Source organism: Pleurodeles waltl, chromosome 10 (genome assembly GCF_031143425.1).
Source record: "Pleurodeles waltl isolate 20211129_DDA chromosome 10, aPleWal1.hap1.20221129, whole genome shotgun sequence".
Lineage (NCBI taxonomy): Eukaryota > Metazoa > Chordata > Amphibia > Caudata > Salamandridae > Pleurodeles > Pleurodeles waltl.
Window position 1 is genome coordinate 159705423 of NC_090449.1, and position 25713 is coordinate 159731135.

Sequence of the window (25713 nt, forward strand, 5' to 3'; positions counted from 1 at the left end):
CAACGAACATGCGTGGTTAAGGTACAAAGAAGGGAGTTGGCGAAGGTAAGTGGTGGGTTTAGGTTTTGGGGTGGGGTGGGGCGTTTTTGGTTTTGGGGAGTGGGTGGGGGGGGTCAGGGGTTTTTAGGGTGGGGGTGGGGCGTTTTTGGTTTTGGGGAGTGGGTGGGGGGGGTCAGGGGGTTTTAGGTTTTAGGGTGGGGTTGGGGGGGTGGGCCGTTTTTGGTTAGTTGGTGGGTGGTCAGGGGGTTTTAGGTTGGGGCGTTTTTGGTTTTGGGGAGTGGGTGGGGGGGGTCAGCGGGTTTTAGGTTTTGGGGTGGGGTTGGGGGGGTGGGGTGAGGGATGTAGGGTGAATGGTGCCTATTGCTAATGATTTTATCAGGAATGCCTTTACAACGAAATATCGTTGTTAAGGCATTCGTGGTAAAATCATTAGTAGTAAGGACGAGGTCGGTGTTCCGACCTCGTTGTTAAGGTTAGTAGTTGTTTTTAATTCGGTGTTCCGTCAAATAATCGTTGAGTCTTGCATGTGGTAATATCGCTACGCAAAATGCCATCATTCCTAGAATTTTCATGATAATTCTTACAGTGTATTGTTGTTTTCGCTGTATGTGTGGTATGAGATTTTGGAAAGCCTGTATCCTTTGTGTATTTGGGTATGCTAGGGCTTTTTGAGTATGGAGAATAGCACCTAGGTAAGGTTGAACTTGTGATGGTTGAAGGTGAGATTTCTGGTAATTTAGAGTGAACCCCAGTGTATGTAGGGTTTCTATTACATACTGTGTGTGTTGTTGGCATTGTGTAAAATTGCTTGATTTTATTAGCCAATCGTCTAGATATGGAAAGACATAAATGTGTTGTCTTCTTAAGTAGGCTGCTACAACTGCTAGACATTTTGTGAACACCCTTGGAGCTGTTCGTATGCCGAATGGCAGAACTTTGAACTGGTAATGTTTTCCTGCTACAACCAACCAGAGGTATTTTCTGTGAGATGGATGGTTATATGGAAGTACACATCTTTGAGGTCTAAGGCAGTCATGTAATCTTGGTGCTGTAGAAGTGGAATAACATCCTACAGAGTTACCATGTGATAATGTTCTGACAGGATGTATAGTTTGAGAGGCCCGAGATCTAGGATAGGCCTTAGACTGCCATCTTTTTTGGAAATGAGGAAGTATAGTGAGTATACTCCTGTTCCTTGCAGAGAATGTGGGACCAATTCTATTGCTTGTTTTAGTAGTAGAGATTGTACCTCCTGTTGCAACAGAACGTTGTTTTCTGGGGATAATTTGTGGTAATGTGGTGGAATGTTTGGAGGGGTGGAGATTAATTCTAGGCAGTAGCCATTGCGGATAATTGATAACACCTAATTGTCTGTGGTGATATTTTGCCAATGAGAGTAGAATTGTAGTTTTCCCCCCACAGGAGATGTGTGGGGTGGAAGGGTGGGAAAGAAGGCACTGTTTGGGTGGTGTAGTGGCTTGTTTTGAGGCTTGGAACTTGCCTCTGCTTCTAAAATATTGTTCTCTATAGGATCCTCTAAACCTGTGTCTCTGATATTGTTGCTGCTGTTGTCACTGCTTTGTTTGGGAGGATTGTGGTTTAAATCCCCCCTAAACTGTGGCCTGCGAAAGGAGCCTCTATATGGTGTGGTGTATAATGCTCCCATAGCTTTGGCAGTATCTGATTCTTTCCTCAGCTTCTCTATTGTCATAGCGACCTCGGGCCCAAATAAATGTTCAATCAAAAAAAATCAAAAGGCATGTTAAGCACTGCCTGTTGGATTTCTGGTTAAAAAACAGAAGAGTGTAACCATGAATGCCTTCTTATTGTAGTGGCAGTATTTACACTCCTTGCTGCTGTATCAGCAGCATCTAGGGCAGACCTTACCTGGTTGTTACTTATGGGCTGGCCCTCTTCTACTACCTGTTGTGCTCTCTTTTGATGCTCTTTTGGGAGGTGCTGTACGAGTTCTTGCATCTCATCCCAGTGGGCTCTATCATATCTGGCAAGAAGTGCTTGTGAATTTGCAATTCGCCATTGGGTGGGGGCTTGTGTGGCCACTCTTTTGTCAGCGGCGTCAAACTTCCTGCTCTCTTTATCAGGTGGAGGAGCATCTCCTGAAGATTGGCTATTAGCCCTTTTTCTAGCCATACTAACCACCACTGAATCTGGAGGAACATGGTGTGTGATATAGTCTGGGTCTGTAGGAGCAGGTTTGTACTTTTTGTCAATTCCTGGAGTCATTACTCTAGCTTTGACCGGTTTAGTAAAAATTTGGTCTGCATGTTTGACCATTCCAGGCAACATGGGAAGGTACTGGTGTCTAGAGTGAATGGAAGACAGAGTGTTGAACAAGAAATCCTCCTCTAGGGGCTCAGTATGCATAAGCACCCCATGATAAGCAGCTGCCCTGGAAACAACCTGCATGTATGCAGCAGTGTCCTCTGGTGGATAAGGCTTGGAGGAGTACAAGTCAGGTTCATTATCTGGAATAGGATCCAGGTCACATAGATCCCAAGGATCCACTGTTTCTCCATGAGAGTATTGTGAGTGCGTAGGAGAAGGCAACAGTGGTGGACTATTGTGTGGAGGTGAAAAAGAAAGCTGCGAAGAATGAGGAGGAGAAGTAGGGACAGGTACTGGCTTCTCTTTCTGCTTTTGGATTTTTGCTGGCGGGTGAACAGAGTCTAATTCCTCTTGAAAAGCCAGCTTTCTTTTAGTTTTTAAAGGAACACGATCGAAACAATACCGCCGATTAAACTAGTTTAAGGTTTCTGATTCAAAATCTCAAAGCGAGAGGAAACACATCCGAACCCGACAGCGGAAAGAAAACAGTTTAACAATGGAGTCGATGCCCATACGCACTGTAACCAAGAGGAGGAGTCACTTGATCCCGTGACTCCGAAAAGACTTCTTCAAAGAAAAACAACTTGTAACACTCCGAGCCCAACACTAGATGTCGGAAAAGATATGCATAGCATGTTTATCTGCAGCTACACACGCCATCGAACATTCACACACATTATTATATTATATATATATATATATATATATACACACACATATATACATACACAAAAATTGTTTGTACCTACCTGTACTTTTTTTTTTTTTGCGAAAGCATATGCCTTTACCCTGCATGTCATTACCACATACATGTAAGTATTTTACAGGAAAATATAAAATGTGTGTGTGTATAAAGTGTTTATAATTAACTGTAAAATTCTTCTATTTTATGGTGAAACTTTTACCATGTATATGCCTTTATCATTCATGCTTTTACATTGAAATTCATTGTAAAGACGTGTGGTAAATGCATAATCCATGTAAAAACATGCGTGGTAAAGGTTACGCGTGTCAATTACATTAGCGCTGTAACTGCCCCGGTGTAACAGCATGCGTGTTTCTGTCATACGACCAGCACTGTACCCGTGGAAGTATTTCAGCTTTGTTGAAAAGTGCTGGCATGCCCCCTTTATATTACAAAAAAAATAGGTGGTTGAAGTCTTAAAGTGCCGGATTAGGTAATACTGTGGGTAGAAAAACACACACCTTTGCATATATGAATTGCTCACTCAGCAGTCTGAAATCCAGTCTTCTGACTGTGTAGATGTGCATGATTTTCTAGAAAATCATAGGCAAGTCTAAAAAGAAGAGATATGGACTAGGTGGTTCTGATGGCGCAATCCTTTGATAAGGGACCAATTACAAGGAAAGCACCCTCTGTCAGCCCCAGCGGCAAAGAAATTATACAGTTTATAGTACGGAGAAGTTCTCCATGATAGGTTTGCATGAATGTTTGCAAGTGTTTGTAACAGTATCAACTTTATTCGTGAGAAACTACATATCAATTTTGGGAAATATAGGGACCCATTTAGGTCATAAGGAAACCATGTGACCAGAAACTGGTGATAAAGATGGCTGAAACAGTAGATCATGACTGTGATAGCTACTTAAGTAATAAAAGCCTTGAAGGTGTCACTCTAAGTTTTAAATCTTGCCACACGGACTAACATTAAATTACAGATTTAGGGTTCCCTGTAGACCAATGGTTCGCAACCTGTGGTCCGGGGACCACTGGGGGTCCGCGAAACCTCAGGAGGTCCACAACTGCTTAGAAAATTGATTTTAACAGATTAGGTCCCCAGCTTTCAGTAATGACCCTCTGGGGGGATGGGGGGTCCCTGGATTCCAAAAATTAATATGTAGGACTCCCCGGGTTCCAGTAATGATAAAGTGGGTGTCCACTGAAGTCAAAAGGTTGGGAAACACTGCTGGAGACACTTAACTTGACTAAAATTAGTGCCCCCTCGAGGCTGTGTCCATACCCAATACATGTTTGTGTTGGGGAGATCTCTATGATGAGGCATGCCACTGAATTAATAATATCTCTTTTTAGATAGACTTTGAGAGTTTACGGTGAGTCACCCCAGAGGGCTGATTCTCTCCTTCGGTTGATTTCTAACCAGGGCATATGAGATCCCATATCTGTGGGATGGTTATCTGAATTGTAAAAAAGAAGGAAGATTAATACTAACAATAAAATAACCACACAATCACCACAATCTTTGAGAATTGTCAAGTCAGTAGTCCTTTTGGGAACTGGCGAACAGAAATCACAAAAACATGGTAATATTAGGATGGCATCTTGTGACAAAAATAGGCACTTGGCACATGCCTATATTAGTTAAAAGAAAGGTGTGGAGGATTAAACTACAAACACTGCCTCCTCATCATCCAACACTGGATGTTCATTACCTACCTGAAGCTCAACCTAACTAAGACAGAATTCCCGTTATTTGCCAACAACAACAAACAGGAATCAGAACACACCTGAGTCAATGACATGAACCATGACAGCTTCGAACTCCAACTTTTAATAAATTTCAAGTCACTTACATTCACTCTGGACCCCAAATTTCTTCAAGGAACACATTGCCAAAAACAGAGACAGCCTACTACTAGCTCTTTCTCTTAAAGAAAGAAAAAACATTTCTGTAAAAAAATCTATTTCAGAACAGCTATGCAAGCCCTCGTAAAAACCTTAAACAGAAACTGTGAAAAGGCTTATTACCTTTTTAAGTGTTAACAACCAAAAAAGTCTCACAAGATAAGGCTGCAAAGCAGCATTACATGCTTTAAATTCAATCCTCATAAAAGTAACTAGTCTAGAAATGCTCTTGCCCTGAAGCACTGGATCCAACATGATGACCTATGAGGTTCCATATAACGCCGACTCAAAAGGATCTTATTTAGACCCTAGTGGACAGTCTAGGCTAGATCTCTGCAGTTTGAATGGAATTGTAGCTGATTCTTGCCAACAGCGAATGTTTGCTGAGTAGTCACCATGTTTAAAGCACACGTTCAGCTAAAATATTTGTTGAGACAAAAACCTCCATCTGTAAATGTTTTCTCTCTTAAAAAAAAAAAAAATTATATATCTATCTGTCCCGAAGAACAGGGATTTTTCTCTTTGCGCAGGGAGCCAATGCGCATTTTCCCTGACGGTGTTTGCTTTTACTCCCATGGTATACACAGCTTGAAAAAAAAAAAAACATTTTAAAAAGCAGTGACGGTCATTCCAGTAAATGGGATGACCGTCACTGGGACCTCACATGCCCTTGGACAGGCTGCTGGATCAGAGCCATCGGAAGCACCACTACAAAAAACACATTTCTCCTAAATCTGAACAGAGGCTGTAAAACTCAAGCCTGCAGGTGGGAACACAACAAATTTATGGTAGTGCCCCTGCTCCACCTAAGTCTAAATGAGTCCCCAAGAGTGGGTTTGCAACAATCAAACTCTGCAGATGTCAAAACGTTAGGTTACATTTGGCACTTGGGTGCTCAGTCAAGAGACCCTAATTATCTCCCAGCTGCTAGAATAATTCCTGTAGGTGCAGCAAGGTCCTGGAACACATGCAACCTTTTAAAATACATTTACTTCAATTTTCTTTTTAAAGTAGAAATACAGAAAAATCACATTTTGTGCAATATTTTCTTTAAACAACCATTAACAAATGTTACAGGTAATAAGGCAACACTTTAAAAGGTACAATCCTTATATCTCTCAAAATTCCTTTCCACAAGCAAAAACCTCAGTTCCAGTTTTCCAAACAACCAAAGAGCATCCCATAACACTGGGGCTCTTGTTTTGAGGCCTTCGTGGATTGAAAAAAAATGTTTTTTTCACCTTTTCGTTTTTTTCTGCAGTTACTTGTTTTCCTTTTTATTTGGAAAACGTACTAGAATGTCTTAATGCCAGAAATATATATTTTTTTTAATGAGACAATTTTTGGAAGATGACCATTCTGAGAGTCATTCAAGGTGTTTGCAGAGGATCACATTCCATGTCTAACCACCATAATATTAACATTGCCAAGAGAAGGAGGGAGGGGGAAAGCTAGAAAGAAAAAGATATATATATATATATATGAGAGAGAGAGAGAAGGGTGGGCAAAGGAGAAAAAGATAGCAGGCCGAGCCAAGCTTTTTTCTGCCTTTGTCATCTTCAGCCATGCTTTCAGTAGCAATACCCACAGTTACTCTTGAGGTTCTTTCCGATTTGGCAGCTATCTACCTTCTTTCATCACACTGCCATCGACATTATCAAACGTGAGATGTCTTTCAGCACTCAGTTCAACAGGGACCTCAATTTAAGCAACCCTTTCCTCAGAATCAAGTGTCAGCACCAAGGGATTTTAGATTGTGGGTGATGCACTTGTTCAAGGAACGGAATGTCAAGACTCTGAATCATAAACGAGACACTTGATACCCGAATCTCCAGTGCTGCAGTTCTACAATTACTCACGTAGCTCCACAAACACTGGAAAATACATTTGAAGAGTTATCTGAAGCTGAACGTAACCCTTTTACAACTAGCCAGCCCCAGCCTTCAGTACCGAGGATGGGTAACACAAATAGCCACACAGCGAGTCAAGTATCTGCTAAGGAGGAGGAAATCCCTGCCTAGAAGGCAGTGTAGTCATACATTAAATTCAGAGTACCAGTACCGACAGTTTGTTCCATTTTACAAGTCTGAAATTACATGTCATCGGACTATGATAAGGACATCTTGTTCCTTTTGCTGTCACCTACTGTCACTGAACGGTGTACAAAGCAATTTACTGTATGTAATTTGAGAAATTATAAGTTATTCAAATCCCCTTCACTAGAGTTAGCATGTTGACAGCCTCTGACTTCATATGGTCCAAAACATATTCTATCTTTAATAACCAGATTTATTTGAGCTTTTAATTCCTATTGTTTGACTTTTCAGTTCCAACATAATCTTAGCCACAAAGCAGAGGAGGTGGGAAATACAAAGACTCTGCAGGGGATCCACTGCTTTTGAGAGTCAATATGTTGATGGATTCAATTACAGTGTATGCAGGTTAAAGAAAAGGTTCAGATTACTGAAGAATAAGTATATGGCTCATCTGGGATCCACAGTCTGAACAAGCATCTCTCAAATCCGAAGCCCTAGTGACACCGGTGATTAGGCTAGATCCGATTTAGATAAGATGGAATACTTCTTACATCTTCCCTTGAGATGAATAAGAGTCAGTCAAGGTATTTGCTGAGGGTCACTTTCATTCTAACCACATTTGAACATCACTAGATTTGGCTAACTTGGGGGTGAGGGGTGTGTAATGCATGGAGTATCTTGTCACCATTAAAATTAAGACTGAGAATAGAGGTGAAGCAGAATATTCGGATTACTTTTTTCAGGAAATTCATTGCTTGCAGTGCGGACCAATTAGGATATTCCAATATGAAGATGGAGTCAGAAACTCTTATGTGAGTAGAGTTGAATGTAAAGACAGTCACACAATTGCAAAGAAGCAAGAGAACAGACAGTCTTTTCAGATATTAAGTAGTTTGTAAATTACCAGAGTTGTTTGAATGCCGGAATTATTCGGAATGATTTTGCTCTACAGTTCAAAATAAAACTTGGGTGCTTTAAAAAAAAGAAGAGATGCAATCACGTGCACACCAGTTACAACAGGCGCCCATCTTGTGCAAAAAGAAGGTGATACAGAAATGTTATAATTGTCAGCAGAAAGATGAATTTACCCATGAACCTTTCTGATGAAGTTGCTAGAGACCTATGACCCATATTAGATCCAAGTTTTCAGCAAAATGGTCTTCCAACACATATTTTATCCTTTACCCAGAAAGGAATGTTTGTGTGCGTGTGACATAGTTTCACATTTCAATTAGACTATCTCATTTAAAGTATCTCAAGTTTAAAGTGGGAACTTAGCCTTCTGAGATCAAAATCATGCACACCATGTAGGATATAATGAGCTCCATTGGTTTTCTCAAAGTGTATGACCACGAAATCAATGCATCAAAGAAAGCAATATCCTGGAAGGCATACTATTTCAGTAGGACAGTACAGGAAGCTCTGTAACTAAAGGTGTTCCCTCTTGGTGTGAAGTAATTATTTTAATAAAAAGTGCCATTGCAAAGTTCCTTGGTGGAGACAGGCAGAAGGCTCTCCGTAAAAACACACCAGGACTCAGTCATTTCTGGCTTTGTAGGCTCTCATTCCAATGATTCAGAAAAAATGCATTGGTATGCATTGCTTCGAGAAAGAAGTGGGAACAAAGACTGAGTCCTGGTTCCTAGAATACCAATCACTGAAAAACTAGACCCTGTTGAAAAGTTAAACGGTCTTTTGCTCTCCAAGAAGATGAATCAAACACCAAAGCAAACTCTTTAAGCAGAGTGTTCTGGAATGGAAATGGGTGGGTGCTGGTTAAATAAGTGCAGTGCAGGACAATGGATTCAAGTTTTTTCAAAAAGTATGAATAAAGTTTGTAGTTTAAAGTTATGTTTTTAAAGTGTTTTGGGATTCCACTGGGAGCAGCAGGATTTACCTCTCAGTCATCACAGATTAGAAGCGTTTCCATTCCAAACCCAGTACCAACACCTAAGCTAATAAGGTCAGCACAGACAGAAACTCAGTTGAGAAGTTCATTTTCAGCAACAACAAAAAACGCAATGCTAAAGGAAGGTGACGGATAAAACAGAGACAATAAAAGAATCAATTTCTACAATAAATGTTTTATAAAAATTATACCCCATGCCTAGTGTTGTCATGCACACAGCCACACACATGAAAACCCAATATAGACCACAACCCTATTAGAAGTCTGTCATCAATAACACACAGGTTATTTTCCAACAAACCCCAACTCCTCAGAATTTCCCATAGCAGTAAAAGTGAATAATAGGCTTTACCAAGGGCCATCCATGTGTTTACATGCAGTATAAGGATGGCACATGTCTTTTAAGTCAAGCTTACCAGCTTCTGAAGGGAAGCCAGCTCTTCAGGAAGGTAGCAAAGGCCAGTTCTGTTCAACTTCAGCCACCGTAAGCTGGTCATTGATTTCACATGCTCTGGGAAGTAGCCACCCTAAGAAAAGCAAGGGGAAAAAACAAAAACCTTTTGTGAGACAAACAATGACCTCAAGATAATCGGTCTTGTGGACTAAAATTAGTACTTTATTAGGATTTCTCTGTTACCTTTATTTATATTAAGAACACATACAAACCCAATGGTAAACAATTACTTACACGATGTGCTTGCTTATACACATACTAAGAGACATTAAAAGACTAAAACAATATTAACCTATCAGCCTGTTTAACTGGCAAAGTAGCAGAAAAATACTAGCTTAACGGACATACAAATAAATCAGAGTGTTACACATAGGTTGATCCTTGGATACTAATCACATTGGTGCTTGCTCACTGTACATTTCAGCAGGTGTGCCTACCCACAGCCCTCCCCATTAACTGTGTACAACAAAATAAGTCTGCAGGACATCCTAGGTTAGAAATCAGCTCAGCAGTAATACCGGTTTAAAAAAAGTGTTGGAACAAAGTCCCCTGCATGGTTCTGATGAGCAGGCACCCCACCTCGAATTCATCAACGCAAGCTCTGTAGATTTTTGACCCCCTCAACATACACAGCAATTATGAATGTGCACCAGAGCCTTTTCCGTAACCCAGATTGAGATTCAGGGTGGTGTTCTGTGCCTACAAGGGCCTTTTATTTTGAACCCTTGTTCTTCCTCCCTTCTGACGAGAAACTAATTTTCAACCCACCTTACTCACAGTAAAGACCATGGCTGGACCAGTTTGAGTGGAAAAAGCAAAAAGCATAAGGACTGCTGACAATTGACCTCAGAGCTGACTGGTGGAATACAAAATTTCCATCTGCGTATTTGGCATAAAGATGCAACAGAGATTTTCAGCTGGGACACAAGATTACACTATCAGAATTTGGAGCCTGCATGCCGGCGGAAACTATGAAACTCTCCATCCAATCCCTTTGTCAGGTTTTGGACCTGTCCCCTAGGCAGTTGGACTAAGAGCCTGATTTAGAGTTTGGAGGAGGAGCTACTCCATCACAAACATGACAGATATCCCGTCCGCAACATCACTAGTTCCATAGGCTGTAATGGAACTGCGCTACAGTGGACGGGATATCCGTCACACTGGTGACGGAAAAACCCCCTCCACCAAACTCTAAATCGGGCCCTTAGCCTGCCAGGAGAGGCTGCCTTTAACTTGTTTTGAGGAAGAAAGCAGACTGCTCAATAGGAGCACTAAAGATTTACCTTTAATGCCATGTTGAGGGTGATCCCTGAGGAGCAATGAAACATCCCTGTAGCAAAAACTGAAATCTGTGCACCTGGAACACAAATGTATCTTGGCGCTCGCTTGTGTGAGAATTCTCCTGAAACAATCCAGCAGCAAGACGTTTTGAAGTGCTAAGCCTACTCAAAGATGAAGTAAAGGAAGGGATCTACATTGACTGAGAAGGACTTCGTCTAGCTTGAAGTACTCTATTTTGCCACCACGAGTTGGCACATTACTTGGTTGGGTGGTAGTTTTTGCAATCACCGCAACCGAGGTAACACTGCCTCTTCAGGCGATATTGGTGCAGCCACTGCTCACCTGAGCCAGAGCATGTAGGTGCTGTACTTGCATATTGTGACCATGTCTCCAGGGTGGCTGCGGGAAAGACTGTACTGAATTCACCAATGCCAGGAGTGGCACTGCCTTCACCTGTCCAAACATATCTCAGGTGTAACCTATTGCAACTAGACTGACATGGGCAAAGAAAAGGGATACTGTGCAGAGAAGGAACATATTTGAGATGTGTGGGGGTGGGGTAGAGGGGGTGGCTTTTCTGTACGGCAGAAAACAATATTTGTACTGGCAGAGGCCAAAAGAGTTTCTTCACATACTGCAAATACCTTCCAATCTCCAAGGGAGAAAAGAGATGGTTGTTGATTTCACCAGGGGTACCATAACAATATGATTCATGAGATGCAGTATCTGGCCCCAAGAGTTGTAGGGAAATTGCAGAATTATAAATGATGCTTTCTAATAGTCTTGTATGGTACCGAGTTTTGCATGAACAGTAAAGTACTTTCTCTTTCAAGATAAACCACTACCTGCACAAGGAATTATTAACTGCTGTTCAATAGCATTGAGAGTCTCTAATAGGCACCACCTCTCTGAGCAAGCCTTGGACAGCTCAACTTTGTTACTCTGAGGATCAAGTGCTAAATGGGTGCCCTTGGTGTTCAGTTCTCAGCACGATATGGCTCCACGACGTGAGTGGTTAAAGTCTCATATTTAGGCCCAATAACCCATGACTACCGTGTGACTCTTTAAAAAGTTCCCAGAAACAGGGTCTCCATCTGTGCTTCATAACACCAGGTGGCTGAACCTAATGAACAGCTTGGGTGAGACCGACTACCAGACACTTCCCCTTGTGGAGGGAAAGGAGCTATAACAAGGAAAAATGGGCAAAGGAATGAACACATGTAAGTATTGCCTCTGCAGGGCAACTGGTACAGGACTATGGGTACAACTACAGGTGGGCAGTGGCACATCAATCAGTTTCTCTCACACTCAGTTCTTTTCAACTTCAGAAAAACGATCTTGGTGTGGACCTCACCTTGGGTCATCTAAGTCCCTTTCAAAACCTGAGGCTGGCTAGGAAGACAGACCACATACCATCCCACCTTTCTTCGCACAGGTGTGGTGAACCAGTCAAATCACCTTGAGCAACATGCAAACCAACAACCTGAAATGTCAAGGTAACAGAATCCCCCACCAATGCCAGAAGTACTTTGGGTGTACGGGGTCTGTATCTTCCAAGAGTAGCAGGTGGAAGATTCAGGATGGAGGATAAGTAGCAACAAGCTTTGTGTGGTTTTCCAGAGGGCATGGAGGGGTCACCATCCAAACTATTTCTTGAATAATGGCTGTGGTGCTGTATCTCAGTCACAAGGGTAGCTGGGCATGCCCACCAGGAGCTAAGCCAGAGGCCCCTGCCAGCCTCCTTGATAATCCCAATGATCATGGGGCTCCTGAACCACAAACAAGAAATAAATCATGAGAATAGCCAACAGAAAAAAAACATTTCATGCATCATGATATTCCCAGATTATCCCAAACACGTGCAGGAGTTATGGAACTCTTTTCAGGGAGTTCAAACAGCAACTATGGGCAGTACATCTGTATTATATGTTGCTTTGCTGTAGCCTGCCTTGTTCAAGGTCCTGTCTCAGTCCACATAGTTTTTCTTTCAGTCACCTAACTGAGGCCAGGGGCTGGGTGGAGAAGCAGTCAGAAACGTGCCAGACTGGAAAAACAACAACATCATTCAGCTGCCCAGGATTAGGCCTCTCAGTGGCCAAGAAAATGAGGGCCCCCTACCTCTCCACCTATTAGCGAGACAGAGATTGCTAGGGGTGGTGTTGGCCCGCCCTCCACTTTACCACACACAAGGGTAGTTAATACATTCCCACAGCAGTGAACTGACCCTAACCCGGAGAACAACTTAAATCACCAATTGACAGAAATGCAGTAGCAGTTACAGAACTCTAGATCAAAATGGTGAAATAGATTTCTCTCAAAATGAGAGATTGGCTATTTAATGCATGTGTAACTTAGTAAGAGTAAATAGTGGAAATGCAAAATATATACAACTGATATGGTGCTGTCACCCGTATAGCACCCTTACTCGAATGGCCATTCAGATGCCTAGCCATCCAGTTCACAATTTGGTGTTTAGGTACTCAAGAATGTTCTTGGACGCTGTATGCCAAACATACTAGGCATATACCACCAGGGAACATCAACAGGAACATGATGGCTGAATGGTGGTTACGTGATGAGCTACTGACTGATTTCCTTCATGAGGAAACCGAGTACTTCCACCTCAATGAATGATCTGTAAACTGAAAAGGTGTTCTTTGTGAGACATTTAAAGCAGTGATCCATGGTAGGGAAATTGCTTACCTGAACAATAAAAACAGGAAAACAGTGACAATCACAACTGAACTAGAAGTGACCCTTCCTGATTTAGTACAGCAGCACACCGAGTCATACAATTGATTATAACTCATTGACGTTAAGTGTACGGCATAGAAACAAAATGCTGGACATCCAGCTAAACAAACCTGGTGAGCTGCATACAGCAGGATTTCTAAGCATTGAGATAAAGTAGGCAAAACAACTATAGTGGACATCAGTGATGGACAGTGCCCAGTTCATAAGAAGAATCATAGAGACACAAGGTAAACTGGTAGAAGAGGCCCAGCAGACAGCACTCACCTTTTCAGACTACTGATAATAACTATACTCACCAGTGCTAGTGGAGCTTTAGGGGCCACACTCAGAACTGATAAATGACCTTCAGTAGCTTAGACTAAGGGATAGGAAAATAAGCTCTGAAAGCAGAGAGATCTGCAGAAGACACCTTAGAGGCACTGAGGACCATACAAACTGCAAAAACCCTGGGCCCTAATGACCTCCTTGCTGAATATTTCAGAAGACTCACAAATGCAACAGCTCCATACCACATGTAGCACTAAATAATGGAGTCCTACCAGAGGACCTCCGTACGCCAATGATTACAGTGCTACAAGAATTCTCGCACCACTATTGGTCAGACAGGTGTCCGATACAGATTCTTGGATATTTTGGTAGACTCAAATCCTAAGGGTCAATTGGTACAAATCTCTACTTTTTCGAGGACACAGCGGTAGGTACCATGTTGATGAACTAGACAACCAATTTATGAGTGGAAAATCACAAATTAAGTACTTTGGTGTCATGACTGCTTGAGATCTATAGGTTGCCTGGGACAGCAATACAAAGCCACTGAAGGAATCCTTCCTGGCCATCTTGTGTTTTTAAAAAGGACATTGTCACTACTATATACTCACTACAAAATTGTCCCTTTGAGCTGTGAAATCGGTTCTTCCCCAAATTAGCAGACATATTAGATTATTTTCGGTGGAAGGGTGGGGCTTCGCGAAATATCATGCATAAGTGCTATCAATTCACATACGATAGGAGGCTGAAGAAAACGGACACCCAATCACATTACTAGGCAGCACATATTTCAGTGATTGGTCCCATGAAAAGTTATCTGTGGGAGGTGACCACAAAGTCGTACGCTGACCTAGATGCTGAATAAAATCTGCCAGGTCACAATTTTATAAATACCTGCACCTAAGTATTGACTTGAAGTAACATTTCCCTTCCATATATGTGGTCTACGAGTTTAGTCTGCTGGCAGCAAAATTGATTATCTATTCGAGGCTCCAGCCTATGCAATTTAAGTACATTCACAGGGTTTAGTACACCAAGTGTCTGTGACGCATGCTACGCAGTATCTCGCCAAGATGCCTGCAATATTCCTTGTCTGTGGTGAACGTTTTCAATGTGGTGTGGGAATGCCCAGCTTTTCACGGGTACTGAGGAAGCTTTCTTGCACCCTCGCAAGAGTAGAGGGTGTTTCCATTGAACTGACCCCAGGGTGACCATATTAGGTCTAATGAGTGAATTAGATCTCACCAGAGATGCTAAAACGTTGCGTAACCTTAGATACCTCTTAGCAGAGTCACACAGCTAAGCACTGGCAAGTCCCACAGCCCTACAATTGAGGAGTGTACAGCTGTTCTTTGACAAACTTGCCTAGCAAATGAGTGGACAACACTGCAAGTAGCAGAAGATCTGGGGGCCTTGGTTTGAATCCTTCGATGCAGCACAGCTATATACAACAAATAGCAAGGTTTCAAGAGTTACCCAGAGAAAATGTGAACGTTGATACTAACACTGTCTTGATGTGACTGCCTCGCCATACTTGTTAAAGCTGTGTTGTCGTTTAGAACTTGAAAACATTAATGAAGTGTTTTATTGTTTTAAACCGTAAGGGTTTCACCATCCTAACGACTGCCAGAAAGCCTGCACAGCTTCACCACTGCCCACTGTATAATCGCCTGACTACAAAAAAAGGGTAAACAAAACCTGTGATTCTAATACCGACCAGTGCCAATTGTTAGCTGCACCTTGCACAGCATATCTTCTACCGATATATTTTTAAACAAAGCAAGCAAGAGGTGTTTCTAGATTCCTAGCTACATAACTAATTTTCTTGTCTTCTTTCACAGACTGCCAAACACTATAGTCAAGAATATCACTTAATGTTTTCAATAAACATTTCCCCATTTGAAACGCTTTTCTCGAGCCAATGGTACAAAATAAAACAATTAATATAAAATAATACAAAATGGGTCCATGCAACACGGTCTTACATTGACGTACCGGGGTTCTGGTTAAATTCACAAACTATTTCCCCTCCGACTTCATAGGTTATGATGTCAACAACTGCAAAAAGGTGCCCTGCAACAAACTACATCATCCATACTTGTATACCAGTCCTACGCCCCACTGTACTGCTCACTTTTAGAAGGGGGTAGAACAGTGGTACTTCAAAATTAAACATTATCTTAAGACTGGTTCAGATCGCCAAAGAAGCAGCGGTGTTCGTGCTGTGTGAAGCTGAAGGGAGGAGGCCTTTCTCGATAACAAAAAATAAACTAAAAGCCCTTGCGTCAGTGGACGCTGCTCTGTGCCAACATGCTGGGCTTCCTGTGCAGCAAAGGATCCTGCCAACAGACCGCAGCATGTGAAGACCACATCGCAGACATCGGGCCTGACTTTCACTCCTAACGGGCCCCACAATCTCTCCGCCGCTGCCAGGAGGTAGATTGGGAGGCCCCAGTCTGCCCCCGCAGGTGGAGGGGAAGGGGTAGAGAATGTAAAGTAGGAACCAGGGCTATTTTTTCGTGAAAATTAAATAATACGTGGTACTGGGCCTAAAACACATCCTTAAAGTCTCAACAGTCTTTCTGCCCCTCGTTGGCAGCAGACTGGTGCCCCTTTACAACCCACTTGGGAGGAGAAGGAAAGCTCACTAGATGCTGCCTGTGATATTACAAAAAAAATGTGATGCTACACCCACCCCGCACGTAAAGCCCCAACAGTCTTTTCGGCCCCTTAGGCCTACAGCATTCTTAACCCCATCACCCCATGGCAAGTGAGATGAACTTTGGACCCTTTTGGTTAGAATTTTGACATAATGGGAGGTAGACAACGTGTAAATCCCAATTTTCTCTTAGAATTGCCATGGTGAATGTCCTCACTCTTCGGGGTCTGTGTCAGCCAGCAAACAAGGAACCCTATCAGCACTAGCCATTTCTGAAGCCTAGAGAAGCACGAGGCTCTAAAGTGGTGTGCCTTGCGTAGAACCCTCAAGGTTTTCTTACCCGGAGTGCCCTGCAATAGTTAATCTTGCACTAAAAAACACGGATCATCTGAAGACAACATTGACTTCATAGGACCACAGTTTTTATCTGCTCCTGCCATAGGTGAAAGGCCCAGTCATTCATTGCACTGCTCGTTATGCAAATGGCTGTTTACCCATCTTCCAATCGTAGCCAGAATTTCATGAACCCAGGGAAATGTGGGATTTGCTCTGCCCCGTAGTGATAATGCTTGCATCCCTTCTACTGCACATAGCACAGACTAGTCTGGACACAGCTTGTAGGTGTTCTTTTTCATTACACCTTCTCCATGTGCCCTGGTCAGCACCACAGTGCTTAGAGTGTCCTATTTTACACCTTCCATTATCCAGCCATCTTACCACTCACGAGTTGTCCACTGGCTTCTCTTGCCACTTGGTTTGGTCACATCTGTGTCGTGTTCAATGCCCTTTCCCCCCAAATCAATTGCCCGCTTTCTTTGCTGGTGTCTCCTGCAACCGTACCCCCTTGTCCCAGGTGGACACAGTGGCCTTAAGAGAGGATATGGGTTAACCGCAAGACCCCACACCTACCCTACACCCATTATAAAGATGCCACAACATTCTTTATAAATGTGGGCATCTAGACTCTTAAGTAAGAGCACCTGAATCTCCTCATTGAGGACTTCTTCAAATTGGGAGAGATGGATTATAGTACTACATATTTTGACAATCCAAATAAACTACTAAACTTCTTTCAGTGACAGAGCATCGACTAGCACCTGTACATTTTAATACAAAAATTACTGTCACATTCTTCCCTTTTGAGATTCTTTAGTTATCAGTTCTTAACGCTACCAGCTGCCCAAACATCAAGGGTCTCTGTTAGCCCAAGGTCTGTCAGCTGTAAAGACACATCTTATCCACTGGAATGTTAAGGCTGGTATTGTAAGATCGAAATCTGAGGGCAAAACCCTGGTCCTGGTGTCCTCATTTTGTTCTGATCTGCTCATTTCTCCTCTCCGAGGAAACGTGTATGCGTCCACTAAGAGGTGTGCCACCTATTTTCAGTTATTGCTCAACAGCAGTGTGGTCAGTGCTTAATCTGTAACAGAAGAGGTTTTGCTCAGAAGCTCGCAGTCGGCGCTTTCAGTGGTCTGGGTGCCAAATACAAAGGCTGCATAGTCTGCATTCCACCTCATGCCTCGTTCATCCACTACAAGCCACCCCTCCCTCTTTTTCTCACTCTTGCGTATTCTTTTAATATCTCTGCTTTCTCCCTTTGTGGATGTCATTCTTTTCCAACTCCTGCTCTGGATCGACAGCTATTCTGAAATAAGTGCAGGTTGGCCCACATGCAAGTATCGACTGATGTTAAGCACTGAGTGATAGACTCTACTGGACAGGAAGGTGCATGTCAAGTATATCTCCATCCCAAGTTGGGGAAAATACTCTCCGACACTGTTGAAGGATGAACATATGGTAGCAATTCAACTAGTTACAAGACACAAGCTGTCACGTAAACTCCAAACTGCTTGTAATTATTTACAGAACTAACTATCAATAAAGACCAGAAAATGTGCAGCACCTAAGTCCACGCTCTTACTCATATGTTCTGCTCATAACTGTCACCCCTAACTGATGTATGGGTGTACTTCAGCAGACGGGATACCATTTGGGAGGCTTCAGGGCTATTGCTCCAAGTGGGTGAGCTATAAACAAAGAGCAATTATTGGGCATTTTAGTGAAATTTTCTCCCACTTTTACTGCAGCACAGCTGTCTGTCCTCCTCAAACTTCTTCCCTTTACCGCAAAGACCACTGTAGCCTAGCTGTTGTGGTGGCTAGGTTAGAGCCACAAACTTAAAGAGGGGCAGGGATTTGAGTCTCCGCATGTCACAATTCTAGCCTGAGAAAGTACTAGAAAATCAATCTGTGGCCTACAAGGCAACAACTGCAATTTCAAACTTCAGATTCCCCTTCATACGTAGTGACCAAGGAATGGTTGACAAAATGGTTAATGCTCGACAAAGTATATGCTAAGAAGTACATATTTTAAGAATGTTACCCTTGCCACTGAGTTACGGCAAAATTCCCCTTAACGAAGACGGGAAGGGGATCATTCAGAACAAAAAACTACCAATGTAAACACCCCTGAGCAGACAACATGGAATGGAACTAGATGACGCCAAGAAAGCAAAGTCCATTGGTGCCTTCAATTTTTGAAGACGTTAAACCGGGTTGTCTAGTCGAATTTGCCTCACCTGAATGAAAATCGGGACTACAACAGAACGAATTGAATCGTTAAATAAAAGTTGATTTTATGAGGGCCCGTATTAAACATTAAGAACACAACAGCCCATGTACTGCAAAACTACAAATAATAGCTCGTAAAGAAAACAAAATTAGGAGCAACTCATAGCGTGACACCAAGCACTTTGACATTTCTCTTTCGTGAACTTTACAAAAAAAGACTACATCTTTGACAAATGTGACTGCTATGCAAGAGCAAGAAATGCATCGGGCCTCGCCCCACATACATGTCCTGCACCACAAACACTACATGCCGGTAGGGCTGGCGAGGCAGTTAGTTGCTCTTCTCACCTTAAAGTCGTTACCGCTCAGATCCACGCCTCTGATGAAGGGGAGCACCCCGGTGGAAGCCATCTCTGCGCCCGGCACCCAGCGCTGACCGCCGCTGCTCCCACCAGGGTGTGACGGTGGATGACACAGACCTAAAGATAGCTGGGCCGCGGCCGGTGTTCCGGAACTGTGTGGGCAGGGAGGCCAGACTTATACGCCAGCTGTAGATTTGTGCTACTTCATCAAGAGCGCATGCGTGGAAGACATAACTATATTTAGCTGTTGCGCTCTGGTTCGTCCTCCTTGGCCTGTTACCAGAGGCACCCAGCAGCAGTGGCAACATTGAAGGAAAGAAATAACATTAGAAAGCAGTGGTAGATATATACTAATGCAGGCTCCGAGACAGCTAATGAAACAGGATACATGAAACTGTTGAAATGCTAAAATAATATAATACACTACGGACTGCTCGTTGTGCTCTACATGTCAGTGTTGCCTTGGCTAGGCATCTTTACTGATATGTAGCACTATCATTTTAATTAAAAAAATGAAGTGTATGCAATATAAACTATAATCTACAAAGATTCCCGTTATTATCCCAAAACTGCATAGCAAGGTAGTTTAGGTAGCCTTTCTGTGCCGTGCCCGCTTTTGAAGAGTGTTCAGCGATATTAATCCAGACACGCCACTCCTCTTGCGGTAAGGTATAAGCATTTCAGCAGTTATACATGCAGGGTTCTACAAATACACCCAACATGGTTGGTGCCTGACTCTGAAATAGAGGCACGCGGTCTAGTGTACAGGGACCCTCAGGTTTCTCGCTCACGGGACGCCTTTGGAAACAACATGCTCAATATAACAACGTTGATTGGATGATTGTGTATACATTCTCCCAGGCCGGTATGCTTACGAACGAATCTTACAAGTTTCTCAGTACTCCTGGAGGACTTTGAAAAGTATACCTCTGTTTAATCAAGTGAACTATACGATCCTCTATGCCCCCGGGGGACTTTGAAGCTCCGGGGCGTGTAAACGAGCCAAGCCGGAAATGCCTTTTCAGAATAGCGGAAGAGGGTTGATCTTCAGACTAAAGTGACCGTCGGTTGTTTTGCGGTGCAGAATGAGCTGCGAACGGGTCGCTGATGTTTAAAGGACCCTTGGTCTGTGCGAGACCGGGCACCGACTGAACGAGAAAGGTGATGTACTGGTGCTGATAAGGTGGTTGGAGTCTTATTCGCTGGGGTTGATAAGGTGAGAGTAGGTTCTGTCGCGGGGGTAGGTAGGACTAATTGCTGCTAAAGGAGTTGCACCTACCGACGTTGACAAGAAAATCTACAAATTGTATAACGTTAGACTTAGTTTTAATTGCCAAACCGCTGCTTAACAACTGTAAAGGTTTAGATACTGACGTGCAACACACGATCAGAAAGATCACCGTCTACCGTGTAATTCTTACTTCAAATAAAGAGAGCCACACCCACAACTTTGTTCTTTTGAACCCACCCACTTTAAAAAACATTATTTTTGAAACTTGAAATTTACTTCAGAACCGAACAAATATTTATTCTCTTTGGTGTCACAGCGCTAAAGAAGACCAACTCCCCATAATGTTGATAATTAACTTCACTCTCACATTTCCAGTCTCCTATTCAAAAGTAATCTTATTAATTTTTCCATTATTTACAGTTTCACCGAACAGACCATCGGATTACACAGCAGTTTGGCGAAATGACGTGATCTCGTTAGCTATTAGAAACCACCATGGCATGAGAAAGTGAAGTCATAGATATTACACGTTACACGCACTCAACACCGCACACTTGCTGGGCACCCTCAGGGTCCAAATAACGTATCTGATTTTGTGGATACTCTCCCGATCTAGATATTAATCCTATCCAACATCGCACGTACTTTTACTTCGGTTGGTGCAAAGACTTTCCATCGTTAAATTTTGTTTTGTAATGTATGGTGCCAAATAGGAAAGTCAGACATACATAAATAACACCCACTAAGCACGACTTAAGTACAAGGTAAAATATTAGAACACAATGTAAAATAAATTATTATGTAGTGTTTATGAAACATTAGCCTGGCACAAGGATCTTCAGAGCTCATACTCGGGATGACCTGAAGAAGTTTGCTGTATCACTGACTTTTGATGTGGCATGACACTCCCAACCATTAAGAAATCTGATCAACATTGCCTTTGACGTGGATATTGTGCTTTCGTTGTGTCTGACGTAGAGGCAGAATTCTGAGAATGTGTTTTAAAATATGCTTAAACCGAAATATCGGGGGGAAACAATAACACCCCATGAACCACAGGAACTCATTGTTTTTGTTAAGTAGCTACAGAGCTTCTTCCAGAGGTGGATAAACTGCAGTTTGCCAGTTTGAGTTCCAGCAGGGGTGACTTAGGGATTCCTCCTGCTCTGGTGAATATAGTAAGACGGGCAGTAGATGTCTAGATAGTTTGAACACAGAGAAAACCTTTCTGTTTAATAACATACACAAGATACAAGTAGCAATGAAACTCCATAGCACAAAGGCAAATATTAAAATAGGTAAATGTAGCAGAGATAAAGATGTAATAGTTTAGCCTAACATGCTAAAACAGGGGTCTCCAAATTACGACCCGCAGGCCACATTTGGTCCTGTAGAAGATTTTATCCGGAGCTTTATTTCCCAAAGCCTCTGATTCCAATGATCAAAGGGAAATATAAAGCCAATACCTTTGGCAGCCTGTAGGGGGCAACAAAGCCTCTTGAATTTTCTCTATTGTAAATTTTGGACCAGCAATGCGGTGTATGCCAATTCTTTGAAAAACAAAATATTGACCTTTACTAATGGCTCGAGTTTATTTTGAATTTCTTTGCTTTGTTTGACTGAAGTTCTTTCTTAGTGTGTTTTTTTTCTTATTGTGTGCCATAAAATTGGACAAATTCCCATTTCATGTAAATTTGTAAAATGTTTGTATTTAAAAGTACTTAAAAATGAATTGCCTGCTTTTCCTATCTACAGTTAAGTAATTGATTATTTTGTCAGAGCATTTGCTAATGTTTGACATTTTTACTCATTATATATAATTTCTCAGTTCAAGCACAGCATTGTTTCTATGTAATTGCCACATTCACTTTTGTTCCGAATCATATTATAAGCTGATTACAACAAAAAAATCCAAGTAAACCTTATTAATTCATTTAAATATTATTGATTCATTTATAAAAATGGGTTCTTTTTTTTCCGTTCCTCGAATGTTTGTAAAGTATATACAATGTTGCCCTCGTACTGAAAAATGTGGAGACTCCTGTTCTAATACTATCGCTGGGACAATACTGTTCAGTTTTGGTCCCAAAAAATGTAAAGATCAAACAAATCCTGAACATAGGAGAAAAGGTGACAGATCTAATTAAGCTGCAGAGAAGCTTGGGGAGGTTACTCTTTTATATAAAACCTGAAGCCACAGTCTAGTGGCTTTGTTACTGTTGTCCATTTCCCCACAGATTCCTTTTATCAATGTCAGATCTATGACATGTTTAGTCACCTTTGCTAGATTTCAAGCCTATGATGTGTAGTCAGCACTCGGACATTTGAAGCAGACACATTAAATTACATAGCTACTTACCAGCCTATGCATAGTTTTCAAACAAGTAGACTGAGAGAGAGTACAACAATACTATAAATATTTAAACAGTAACAATCAAGAAAAAATGAGTTGCATACTAATGAGTTTTACAAGTTTTTGTAAAAATAAATAAATGGTAAAAGCATCTTTTTAGCAATCCTCAGAAAGTGAATACGAGAGTTGCCCTTTTTGTAAGTAGTTTTTTTAAACTTGTCACAACAAAGCATCAGACTAAACATTATGAAGCAATTTCTATTGTGATGACTCCTGTCCCTTGGTATGGGGTAGAACTTTTCAGCAGTAGAGTTTGTATTTCGCTTTATACCATGCCTCTAAGTGCTGAAGAAGTGTCAAATGCACATATTTGCAGATACTTACAAATGCATTTACAAAGGAGTTTTTGACACGGAGAGCCGGAGTGAAAAATCAATGACCAAAGGTCTGTTTATTTTTGCTGCAGCAAAGAGGACAGGTTTACCACTGGCATCCCAGGCCCGAAGTAAAGTGTGCTAGCATAAAGCGTTTAACAGTGATATTTATACTCATACATCAAAGGATACATAAAATGTGTAAATAATGATATACGTCATACAGATATTTTAAGGAGTTAATCAGTTTCCACACACTGGTTCCATTCCCAGCTTTGTCCTTGCCTCCCTTCTGCAGCTGCCTGACTCCCCACATTCTTGAGACCCTTCAAAGGATTACGTGGTTCAAAGGTATAGATATCAGCCTTTCCCTCCCCAAAATACCACAGCCGAGGTCAGTTAGTTATTTGAACACACAATTATAATGAGTACAGTGCCCCAGTTAGGGAAAGAAACCAGCTGCAAACCTATGGCGTGGAACCAGGCTTATTTTACCTAAACAAATATACATAAGATAACATATGTGATAGACAGTGCGTTCAGAGACAACAAAAGCTCAAACTTACACGTGTAAAAGAAACGAAGCAATTCAAAATGGATTCTAACAATCGACCCTTTTTGAGTTTTTTTTCTTCTGAACATAATCAACGTTTGAATAGTTCTAAATTTCCTCATATATGTTGAATTTTACTCCTACTTCATTGAAATTTGCATTCATGGGGACATAAACAACCGATGGGTATGAGCAACCAGTATCTGTAGTGAGGACAGTGGGGTCAATAGCCATTAGGGAATTTATCTCTTCTCTCTGCATCATAGCTCGATTGGTTTCTAGTATTTTCACTGGCGGAAGTTTACACAGTTTTAAACAGGAACAGAGAGCAGGTAAGCACTGTACTAATAAACAACTTAATACAATAGCTATTATTATAAAAAGTATGTCTTTAAACAACCAGCCCCACCCCCCAAACCAAGACCATAACCATGATAAACTCCAATCGCCTCCTTCATATTGGCCCCCCTTTTCAAATACCTGTACTGCTTCTTTTATTTTCCCAATATCCAATTCTATCTCTGATGACTTGTTGACAAAATAACAGCACTTTTGCTGGTACTGATGTTGGATTAAAACACATACTCCTCCTTGTTGTACTGTAATCAAGTCTAGGGCAAGCCGATTTTGTATCGCCAATTGGGCTGCAGAGTTTATCTCTATCTGTATACTTCCTATGGCCTCCCTGGTGGCATTAAATGCAATGGCTAATTCAGCTGACATATTCATCATTGCCAGTTGTAAATCGAAAATTCCAAATCCGGGAATAAGAACATGTAATACTTGAAATACCCAGTTCTTTCGCTCCTCCAGTATGGGTGTCCCTCGTTTGTACCTATGTGCAAAACTCCCCATGTTAAGGGGCTGGGAAGATGATATATTTGATATCACAGTAATGTTGGGTGCCAAATATGCCAGTGAACATATCCCTTCCCAGTTTAGAGGTAGTACTTTATATGCAGTTCTTCCACATACGAAGTACATGCCTCCCTGGATTTGTGAATTTATAATGCTGTATTTTATTCGGGGCAATCCTACACCCTCTGGGGTGTCATGCTCAGAATTATTGCAATATTTGTAATCTTCCCAGATTGTATTTAGCAATGATACATTTGCCCAGGGTGCAACATATGAACATCTAGCCGTCCAGAGGGGGCCAAGGAAAACCCGGGACAATATTACAGGTGAATTTTTCCCATTTCTATCTTGTTCTCTGGAGGGATCATATAACAATCCTTCTGGATCTACTAGAATCTCATTTCTCCCACAGTGTACAGTGTAATTTTGATGAGTCCCATTAATTAACGCTGTCCAATTTCTGTCTATTTTCTCCTCTCCTTCAAGATCCCAATTCCCTGTTTTTATATCAAATAACAAAGTGTAAACACACTGTTCAGGAGGGATCTTTCCCATGTATTTTGCCTCTGGGTTTTGCCCATAAAAATAGGTACCAAAACATATGGGAAACATTTTAAGTGTGGCATTCTCTCCAGGCATCGGGGAGAGCTTGTATTCTGCCTGGGTATTAGGGAGCACCGCACACCTAGGGTACCATTGATATTCTTGTTGGTCACATCTCCAAGTGGTATTTGGTACAAGACACACTTCCCCTCTTTCATATTCGCTTGGTGATACTGGTACTTCATAAAGGCCTATAGGATCCTCGGGGTGTCTAGACAAGTGCCGGCAAATCCAGCAGTCAGTGAGACTTAATGTCTCCGCTAATTTTCCATGAACCTTTATCAATGGATGTAAGGTAGGATTTTGCAACAATGATGCAACACCACTGGACATTATACATATTAACATAAGGGTCACTAGGTACTTCATTGTTGTTTTGTAGAAATAGTTATAAGGCCACTTTTCCCTATTCTCTAGAGGGATATTTGTCCTGCCAAATGGATATATTTTCATAATTTTATTGTGCTCTCCTCCTTGGTCCTACAACCTTTCTATGAT

At 41.9% G+C, this 25713-nt stretch overlaps 2 protein-coding genes across 6 annotated transcripts in view; one reads left to right on the plus strand and one right to left on the minus strand.

Annotated features, from left to right (window-relative positions):
- FLII (FLII actin remodeling protein) overlaps nucleotides 1-19426 on the minus strand; it is a 208551-nt gene extending 189125 nt beyond the window's left edge. For both annotated transcript variants that reach the window (XM_069210099.1, XM_069210098.1), the window contains exons 1-2: nucleotides 19230-19426; nucleotides 9313-9423 (exon numbers count right to left, since the gene is read on the minus strand). In XM_069210099.1, coding sequence (XP_069066200.1) covers nucleotides 9313-9423; nucleotides 19230-19292 — 174 coding nt within the window. In that variant the 5' untranslated portion in view covers nucleotides 19293-19426. The remainder of the gene's footprint in view (nucleotides 1-9312; nucleotides 9424-19229) is intronic.
- A 583-nt stretch (nucleotides 19427-20009) lies between these two features.
- The window catches only part of MIEF2 (mitochondrial elongation factor 2), a 36018-nt gene continuing 30314 nt past the window's right edge, over nucleotides 20010-25713 (plus strand). The window contains exon 1 of one of the 4 annotated variants that reach the window (XM_069210102.1): nucleotides 20010-20404. The gene's annotated coding sequence lies outside the window, so the exon portion shown is untranslated. Of the gene's footprint in view, nucleotides 20460-25713 lie in introns of all 4 variants that reach the window. The other 3 variants (XM_069210103.1, XM_069210100.1, XM_069210101.1) reach the window with 3 other exon arrangements.